Below are 10613 nucleotides of genomic sequence, written 5' to 3'. Positions count from 1 at the left end.
TTGTACAAATAATAACTCATGTAAAATACAAAAGTAAACTCTCAAATTTTTAAATCATGTCACACTTTGAACTGGACACCAAATCTGTTACCTGTTTCTTTGTCAGTTAGTGGGAAGCCTGGCATTGCATGCTGTTAACTAGTGTGTTGTACTCTGGTGTGTAACTTGACACTGCAACTCTGAGTGAGTCTTGCAGATGTGCATCAGTGAGGCGTGTTCTGTGTTTGTTCTTGATGAAGTTCATGTCAGAAAAGGCTGATTCACAAAGATAAGATTTTTCCTCATTGTTTGCGGAACCTTCTTAATCTTTTGGACATATTTTCACAGCAATCTGGCCTTAAGCTTAATTATGATAAATGTAAAATGTTAAGAATCGAAAATCTAAAGGGAACGTCCTTTCGAATGGAATGCAAAGTGCCTGTTTTGTGGACAGATGGACCAGTTAACATACTTGGTGTTGTTGTCCCAGAAAATCTGGAAGATCTAGGCTCAGTAAATTATGATAATCGACTAAGAAAGATGGACAAAATTATGCAATTATGGAAAGGGAAATCCCTAACCTTGTATGGTAAAATGTCTATTGCCAACTCGTTAATTATTCCTCAATTTATTTATTTGTTTTTGTCATTACCAGCTCCATCACAAAACTTTTTTAAGATTTATGAGCGGAGGGTCTTCGATTTTGTCTGGAACGGCAAACCAGAAAAGATTAAAAGAAAGGTTTTGTACACAGAGTATGAATATGGGGGCCTGAAACTTCTCAACCTTGAAGCTATGTGTCTGTCTTTAAAAGCATCAATTGTTCCAAAGATGTATTTAAACATTGAGTGGCACACAAATGTCCTGTTGGACAAAAAACATGTACTGTATCAAAAGAAATTGTATCCTTTGTTACAAGTGATCCCCTCCCAGAGAGTCTGCTGGGAAACATGGCGGGGTTCATAAAGGAAACAATCCACTCATAGTGGTGTTTTCAATTTTATGTGCCAGAAAAAAGAGACGATATTTTGCAGCAGTTAATATGGATGAACTCTAATATTGTAATAGATGGAAAGCCTTTCTTTTGGAAAAATATGTTTGAAAGAGGAATCATTTTTGTCAATGATATTATCAATGAGAATGGTAAAATTATGAAGTACGATGAATTTAGAGCTATGTATGGTGATGCTTGCTCAAGCTTTTCATTTTATCAACTAACTGGAGTAATTGGGAAAAGATGGAAACAAATAATGAATTATGGAACTACTAAATTATTAGTTTGTAAACCTCTAATAAGAAATTCTAGTTGGCAAAAAGGAACTAAAATAAATAGAAACATATATAGTTTTTATTTAATAAAGAAATCTTTGAAGGCTGCCTCATACAACACAAATGGAAAATGGGAGGACTTTTTTGACTGCCCGTTGCCATGGGATGCCATATTCAAACTAATCTATAAAACCACTATCGATGTGCAAAATCGTTATTTTCAAATTTAAATTATTTATAACTTCTTACCCACAGGGAAAATGTTAAAATTATGGAATATGACAGAGTCAGATGATTGCCGATTTTGTTGTCAGGAGCCTGAATCCACCCTGCATTTGTTTTGGTATTGTCATATTGTGTCTTTGTTTTGGGTGGAAGTTGAAAAAATGTGTTTAAGGATTGGTTTGTTTATGAAGCTTAATGTGGTTTCTGTTATTTTAGGAGAGTTCATTGACAATCATGATTTAGTCAATTTAATTATAGTACTCGGTAAAATGTTTATTTTTAAGGCCAAAAACAGATATTCACTTAGTATTACTTTCTTTAAAACATTTATTCAGTATTTTCTAACTTTAGAACGTTACATGGTTGAAAACGATAATGATGCCAAAAAACATTAAAAAAAAGATGAGAAGTCCTCAAAGGCTTATTTTGAAAGTATAATTATGTTTATAGATTATATGATATCTGTTGTTGTGTTCCCTAATTTGAGTGACCTGGACATAATCTGGACTGTACATAAATGCTTATTTTGAAAATGTAATTTTGTTTATAAATTATATGCAATCTGTTGTGTTCCCTAATTTTTTTCTGTGTACATGAATGAAGGTGTGTGTTGCTGAGTCCGACTTGGACATTATCTGGACTGGGCCTGGTTTAAAAAACCCTTTAAACAAATCTAATTTCATTGACAACCTGGTCTGTTGCAGATAAGGCCCTTTTTTTTAAAAAATAAAATAAAATAAGATAAATAAATAAAAAACATTTTCTTGGATAAAAAAGAAAGTAAAACAATATACAAATAATTACATAAAAAATAGTAATTAATGAAAATGTTAGTGGACCAGCAGCCTATACAATCATGTGTGCTTCAGGGACTGTGTCCCTTGCAGATGTGTTGTCTATGTTGTGGGAACCAGAATATTGGTAGCAGAAAGAAATAACCCCTTTTGTGTGAGTGGGTGTGGATGAGTGTGCATGGGGGAGGTTGTTTGGGTTGATGCACTGATTAAAAGTGTATCTTGTGTTTTTTCTATGTAGATTTAATTTAAAAAAAAAAAATAAATAATTTTTTTTTTTTTTTTTTTTAGAACAGGCCCGCGGGCGACTCATCTGGTCCTTACGGGCGACCTGGTGCCCGCGGACACCGCGTTGGTGACCCCTGATGTAGATGATAAATTATTATTCTTCTAAATACAAAAATTAAAGTTTTATTGTTAGTACTGTTGAATTTTTACTTCTTACGTATTGTGCTTTGCCATGTGCATGATTGGTATTATTTTTAGATTACTCTAAAGACTTAAGACATGTTAACTAGAACACAAAGTTTCAAAAACACATATTTGTGGTTAAAAGGATCTCCATCCAAACAAGTGTAGTTTCAAAACTGTCCATGACTACACACAAACACATACAGAAGCCACATGTTCTATGCCACTCCTTTGTCTCATTTTGTCCACCAAACGTTTTATGCTGTGCGTGAATGCACAAAGGTGAGCTTTGTTGATGTTATCGACTTGCGTGGAGTGCTAATAATCCATGCTAACATGCTATTTAGGCTAGCTGTGGGTACATATTGCATCATTATGCCTTGTTTGTAGGTATATTTGAGTTCATTTTAATTTCCTTTACTTATGTCCTCTGTGTATTTAATTTATAGTTGCATGTCTGTATGTAGTATTGGCGGCATTTCTGATTGTGTGCCTTGTTGTTCCAGACCACAGCAAACGTTACCATGTTGTTCCAGACCACAGCAAACGTTACCCAGCTTGCAAAGATTGTAATAAATCCATTATAAGAAGACAGCATGTCCTTTCCTTTAACTTGGGCATACACATCTATACCTTCGGCAGTTTTAAGCCAGTCATTTCCAGGAGTTATCTAAACCTCTGAGACACTTACTTAATGTGTTGCCTTCATTATAACACTTACATAAGGCTTTTAACTTTTTGCGGCTCCAGACAGATTATTTTGTTGTATTTTTGGTCCAATATGGCTCTTTCAACATGTTGGGTTGCAGACCCCTGTACTAGACGTACCATGACATGTACATAATATTTAAAAACCAGCCTGGACGTACACAGAGCCCTGGGAACATAATAAATATTTTTTTTGTTAGTGTTTAAAGCGCGCATGCACGCCTGTGCTGCTGAAAACCAACACCCATAATTATAACGTGTTGAGCAACATGGTGATGCATTACATGTGCAGTGAAGTGTACACATGTACATGTAAAATCAGCACGCACTAATGAGCCAAGGAAACCCTTTTGCATGTTTAAGTGCCTAAAGTGCACGGACGTGCGTGTGCCGCTGCAGAACTCGCGCAGATATATAAAGCATTTAATCATCGATATAGTGATATATTACATGTGCAATGAAGTGTTTATTGTCTTTAACATCAGTACACACTACAAGGCAGTGGCAGACCTAGGCCTTCTGTGATGTCCGACTTCAACGATTACCTCTCAAAATACCATCATTGATGTCACCACATGACCATTGCTGGAGAAATACTATACAGAAACACATTTACGTACTACTGTGCATTGAACACCTCAACAGTGTACAAAACAGGTTATTTTCTGGCGCATTTTACAATCAATTAAAACGCATCAGCAATTAAAACATATCTTATCTACGGTCAAAATTAAAATAGCAAAAAACATTAAAGGCCTACTGAAACCCAATACTACCGACCACGCAGTCTGATAGTTTATATATCAATACGGCCGGGTTAACTTATAAAGTGCAATTTTAAATTTCCCGGGAAACTTCCGGCTGAAAACGTCTCGGTATGATGAAGTTTGCGCGTGACGTCACGGATTGTGCGGACATTTTGGGACACCATTGTGGCCAGCTATTAAGTCGTCTGTTTTCATCGCAAAATTCCACAGTATTCTGGACATCTGTGTTGGTGAATCTTTTGCAATTTGTTTAATGAACAATGAAGACAGCAAAGAAGAAAGCTGTAGGTGGGAAGCGGTGTATTAGCGGCTGGCTGCAGCAACACAACCAGGAGGACTTTGAGTTGCATAGCAGACGCGCTACCGTGAGTACAGCTTTGGCTTCCAAACATTTGATCGCTTGCCCGTACGTGCGTGCCGCTATGTGCATGTCACGTACGTAACTTTGGGGAAATATATGTGCTGTATGAACTTTACGGAGGTGAACGGTACTTTGGGCTGTGGGATTGAGTGTGTTGTGCGGGTGTTTGAGTTGTATTGGTGGGTTATATGGACGGGAGGGGGGAGGTGTTTGTTATGCAGATTAATTTGTGGCATATTAAATATAAGCCTGGTTGTGTTGTGGCTAATAGAGTATATATATGTCTTGTGATTATTTACTGTTTTAGTCATTCCCAGCTGAATATCAGGTCCCACCCGCCTCTCACAGCATCTTCCCTATCTGAATCGCTTCCACTGCCCTCTAGTCCTTCACTCTCACTTTCCTCATCCACAAATCTTTCATCCTCGCTCAAATTAATGGGGTAATCGTCGCTTTCTCGGTCCGAATCGCTCTTGCTGCTGGTGGCCATGAGTGTAAACAATGTGCAGATGTGAGGCGCTCCACAACCTGCGACGTCACGCTACTTCCGGTACAGGCAAGGCTTTTTTATCAGCGACCAAAAGTTGCGAACTTTATCGTCGATGTTCTCTACTAAATCCTTTCAGCAAAAATATGGCAATATCGCGAAATGATCAAGTATGACACATAGAATGGACCTGCTATCCCCATTTAAATAAGAAAATTTCATTTCGATATTACATTTTAAAGCATTTATCGGCCGATAATATCAAACATCCCTATTATTTAGTAATATTTGCATGTATTACTAATTATTATTTATGTAATTTAAGTATATATTCCACAATCATACAGTTATAGTGTGAATATATACAGTACAGGCCAAAAGTTTGGACACACCTTCTCATTCTACTACTATTTACATTGTAGATTGTCACTGAAGGCATCCAAACTACGAATGAACACATGTGGAGTTATGTACTTAACAAAAAAAAGGTGCAGTAACTGAAAACATGTTTTATATTCTGGTTTCTTCAAAATAGCCACCCTTTGCTCTGATTACTGTTTTGCACACTCTTGGCATTCTCTCGATGAGCTTCAAGAGGTAGTCACCTGAAAGGGTTTGTCATAGTTTTGATGCCTTCAGTGACAATCTACAATGTAAATAGTCATGAAAATGAAGAAAACGCATTGAAATGAGAAGGTGTGTCCAAACGTTTGGCCTGTGCTGTATATATTTTTTTAAATACATAATAATACTATTGGATTTTCTATTATAAAGACAAGCTAGCTAGCAAGCAAGCAAGCTAGCTACATTGACAGCATCTATCTACTGACAAAACAAGACATTTATCTAGCTACTCAATCTTTCTATTGTTCAGTTTATCCATCTTATTATTTTTTAATCAGTATTTCCATATGTCGATTAGGCTAACCAACTAGCTAGCTGGCTAACTAGACAGCATCTATGCAGCTACAAGTCAAGCTTGTAACTAGCTAGCCTGCCTATCCAGCATCTAAAATAACATATTTATTTATTCCTAGCCAAGGAAATAATCAGTAAATTGTCTGAGGGTTCTCACCATGGCCAGAGGGAGGATGGCCTGGATGTCCCGTTGCACGACCGTCAACTCGGTCACCACCTTCTCCGACTCGCTTGGCGGACTCTGGCCCTTGTAGTCGATGTTCCAGTTGATGCGTCTGGTCACCGACAGGCTAGTGAAGTTCTCCATCTCGAAGTCCAACTGCATCACCTCGGCGTTCCCCAAAATGTCCCTAGAAAAAAACAAAAAAAAACACTCATCAGTCAAAGGAATTCTCAAATTGTGGTACAACTGTGGCTCCATCTAGTGCGGCTCTTTAGCACCGCCCTAGTGGCTCCCTGGAGCTTTCTCAAAAATGGAAAAAGATGGGTGAAAAATATATTTGTTGTTTTAATAATGTTTCTGTAGGAGGACAAACATGTCACAAACCTTCCTCTCACTGTTTAATACGACCACGTTTGTATATGATTTGCCTGAGTGGCTGGACAGGACAGATTTAAAAACAAAATAAAATAATAATAATCGCTTTTTTATTTTTTTAATTGATTAAGAATCGGTCCAGGTAAGAATCGCGAATATATTATTTTAGACACCCCTAGCGGTTACACCGCGTTACTCAAACTAATACGTCGGTTGCTTCTCCGATAAAAAATGTAAAAATCATTGTGACTTTCTAGCGCTGAACGCTAATAAAGATTGACACTCTTTCTAACGGCGCTTACTTTGAAGGCGCGTTATTAGACAAGTGGAGAATTAATCAGCGGCGCTCATGCGCGTCTTGTCAATAAACAATCACTGCCCCTTAATCTCGCTGAGACTCCGTCTTTTGTCTTAACGGCTCGCAGTCGAGGAGATTGCAAATTTCATTCTGCCTCTCACTTTGCAAATAATTGCTGCCCGTTTTCTTCCTGACAATCGATTGTTTTTTGTTTTTTTTTCGTTCTATCAGACACCCTTGAAAAGTGGTTCGAGATTGATAAGGGACTTAAAGAACACGCTCACTGTCTACACAGAAGGAAAAAAAAAAACGGCAAATAAAACCACTCCGAACCTCGACTTTAACTTGCGTCCGTCACGCAAGACGTTCAGTGTGAGCGCCTTTTAATGAAAAACGTCGACGAGCCGAAGAAAGGTTCCTCTCGGGGACTTTCGTGAAAGCAAACACATGGCGAGGAACGTGTCATCAATCACACCTGCAGGGGGCCGACGACCCACCCACTGATACTTTTGATGACTGTCACATGGATAATGTGTAATAAAACATAACATGACGCTGGGAAACCATTTTTTCATGTTTTTCAAGTGTATTATATCATCGTTTGATGAAAATATTAATTTTTCTTGAGCCGAATCCTGACGTAGCACAACAAGTAACTTCACAGATGTGTAAGTTACCCATGCCTTGGGCACTAATACACCCCCATACCATGAATTGATTGAACAAGTTGAAAAACGTATTCGGGTGTTACCATTTAGTGGTCAATTGTACGGAATATGTACTGTACTGTGCAATCTACTAATAAAAGTTTCAATCAATCAATCAATACCATCACAGATGCTGGCTTTTCAACTTTGCACCAATAACAGTCCGGATGGTTCTTTGCCTCTTTGTACCGGAGGACACGACATCCACAGTTTCCAAAAACAATTTGAAATGTGGACTCGTCAGACCACAGAACACTTTTCCACTTTGCATCGGTCCATCTTAGATGAGCTCGGGACCAGCGAAGCCACCGGCGTTTCTGGGTGTTGTTGATTAATGGCTTTGGCTTTGCATAGTAGAGTTTTAACTTGCATTTACAGATGTAGCGACGAACAGTAGTTACTGACGGTGGTTTTCTGGAGTGTTCCCGAGCCCATGTGGTGATATCCTTTACACACTGATGTCGGTTTTTGATGCGGTACCGCCTGAGGGATCCGAGGTCCGTAATATCGCTTACGTGCAGTGATTTTTCCAGATTTTCTGAACCGTTTGATGATTTTACGGATCGTAGATGGTGAAATCCCTAAATTCCTTGCAATAGCTGGTTGAGAAATGTTGTTCTTAAACAATTTGCTCACGCGTTTGTTCACAAAGTGGTGACCCTCGCCCCATCTTTGTTTGTGAATGACTGAGCATTTCATGGAAGCTGCTTTTATACCCAATCATGGCACCCACCTGTTCCCAATTAGCCTGTTCACCTGTGGGATGTTCCAAATAAGTGTTTGATGAGCATTCCTCAACTTTCTCAGTCTTTTTTTGCCACTAGTGCCAGCTTTTTTGTAACATGTTGCAAGCATCAAATTCTATATAATCTAATATTTGCAAATAATAAAGTTTTCCAGTTCGAACGTTAAGTATCTTTGCAGTCTATTCAATTGAATATAGGTTGAAAAGGATTAGCAAATCATTGTATTCTGTTTTTATTTACCATTTACACAACGTGCCAACTTCACTGGTTTTGGGTTTTATATTTCCGCTGGTTACTGTACCGCGCCAGGCAAGCAGCTTCAAAGCTAATCTTGTCAAAAATCAAAAAGGAACCAGTGTCCACTTTTGCGGTTTCTTTTGCAAATGTCAGGAAGAAATAGCCCTATAATGCAAAACACAAATGTCCACTGCAGAGGTCGCTGGCTCCAGGGAGGATTTATGACATGTAGCTGCAAGGCTAATATTGTTTCACAAATATCGGGAGAGAAACTCTTTGTCAGGATTACTCCTGACAGCCTGGTCATGTGATTTGTGTTTTCCTGTGTTTACTTCCTGTCCGTGAATTGATTAACGTGGACCCCAAGTTGAAAAACTTATTCGGGTGTTACCATTTAGTGGTCAATTGTACGGAATATGTACTGTACTATCTACTAATAAAAGTCTCAATCAATCCAGCACTTTATATTACAAGTTTCTACTTCCTGTTGTGTTGTCATGCAGTGACTTTATCCCTGCCCCTGAGCGCTGTCTCCCTCACCTGCTCTTGATTGGCAGTCAGTGGACTCAACTGTCCCTGATCGCTAATTAAGAGGGTTTATAGTCTTAGTGTCACCTGTTTCTCGATGCCGATTCATCGTAAATGTTATGTTTGCTATCAAGAATGGCTTATTTAGCATTCTCCTGCTACCTGTGCATTTCCATGTTGCACTAGTTTTTGTTTTGTCATTAAATAATCGGAGTGTCAAAAATCAATTTTCCAATGAATCGCGGATCTTATTTGGAACAATTCTTAATTGATTTAAAAAAGAAAAAAATCGACTTTAAAAAACACAAACTTTTTATTTATTTTAGTGTTATTATATTTAAAATTTGCCCTGTCCAGCCACTCAGGCAAATCATATTGTTGATGTTGAAGTGTTGGTTACTTCTCTTGTTGCCTTAATTGTATTTGACTTTATTAAATGTTTGGGAAGCATTTCATCAAACATGTGGTTTAGTAACATAGAAACCACAGCTGTTTATCAATTTTATGGAGGAATGTAGTTAATCATAGAACTGGCACCCAATGTTATTAAAAAGTATGGATTTTGAAACGAGAATTGTTGTGAATCGAGAATCGATTCTAAATCGAAACGTTACCCCACACTGCAAAAAGTCAGTGTTCAAAAACAAGAAGAAAAAAATACAAAAATTAGGGGTATTTTATTTGAACTAGGCATAATTATCTGCCAATAGAACCAGAAAATTTGGCTTGTCAAGACTTTCCAAAACAAGTAAAATTAGCTATCCTCAATGAACCCAAAAATACCTTAAAATAAGTATTTTCTCACTAATAACAAGTGTACTACTATATGAGTACGTATTTTCTATTGTTTCATTGAAAATAAAACAGCAAAGTCATTTGGCTGTCATCTGTTTTAATATGAGACACAATTGTGGTTTTTTTTAAAAACTTGAAATAAGAAATGATTACTTTAAAAAAGTAGTTTTATACTTGTGAGTGTTGATGACACAGCTTTGCAACAGTTGATATTCTAGTTTCAAGCACGTTTTACTCAATATAGGTCATCAAATCTCAGCAACAAGCTGTAATATCTTACTGGGATCATTTAGGACCAAAACACTTAAAATAAGTAAAACACTAAAATAAAATCTGTTTAGTGAGAAGAATTATCTTATCAGACAGAAAATAAGCAAATATCACCCTTATTTGAGATATTCAATCTTACTTAGATGTCAGTTTTTGCAGTGCAAGAATTGATTGCAATAAGAAACGTATGTTTAATTTATCGTAAGATTTTCTGTTAAATAGACTCAATAATGACTTTTTTTTGTGGTCCACTTTATTTCAAAAAGTATCAAAAACAAAATATTGGTGTCGGGACAACAGGACTACTCATCTTCTTCCGCCAAGTTAGTAAGTCTGTGAAGATACGCAAAAGCTTTATTTTTTTTCCAGCCGGGCGTAATAAGCCGCACTTGACATTTTGACGCCAATCCTGTGATATGATCCTAAAGATCTGATGAAAATATCACATCCTCCCACTGACGCCTCACTTTTGGGGTCTGCTTTACATCCCAGGCATCTCCACGGCAAATTAAGCGATTGCTCGATCTCGACGGGATTACTGTGACCTTCTCGACTAAATACGGTGTTCTATACGT

At 37.5% G+C, this 10613-nt stretch overlaps 1 protein-coding gene across 3 annotated transcripts in view; it reads right to left on the bottom strand.

Moving 5' to 3' along the window:
* The window catches only part of tmem132e (transmembrane protein 132E), a 1017037-nt gene that overhangs the window by 135056 nt on the left and 871368 nt on the right, over positions 1 to 10613 (bottom strand). For all 3 annotated transcript variants that reach the window (XM_062048945.1, XM_062048944.1, XM_062048943.1), the window contains exon 4: positions 6077 to 6269. In XM_062048945.1, coding sequence (XP_061904929.1) covers positions 6077 to 6269 — 193 coding nt within the window. The remainder of the gene's footprint in view (positions 1 to 6076; positions 6270 to 10613) is intronic.

Source organism: Entelurus aequoreus, linkage group LG05 (assembly GCF_033978785.1).
Source record: "Entelurus aequoreus isolate RoL-2023_Sb linkage group LG05, RoL_Eaeq_v1.1, whole genome shotgun sequence".
Classification (NCBI taxonomy): Eukaryota; Metazoa; Chordata; class Actinopteri; order Syngnathiformes; family Syngnathidae; genus Entelurus; species Entelurus aequoreus.
The sequence above is the reverse complement of the archived record's forward strand: the minus strand, read 5'-3'. Positions and strand labels throughout refer to the sequence as shown.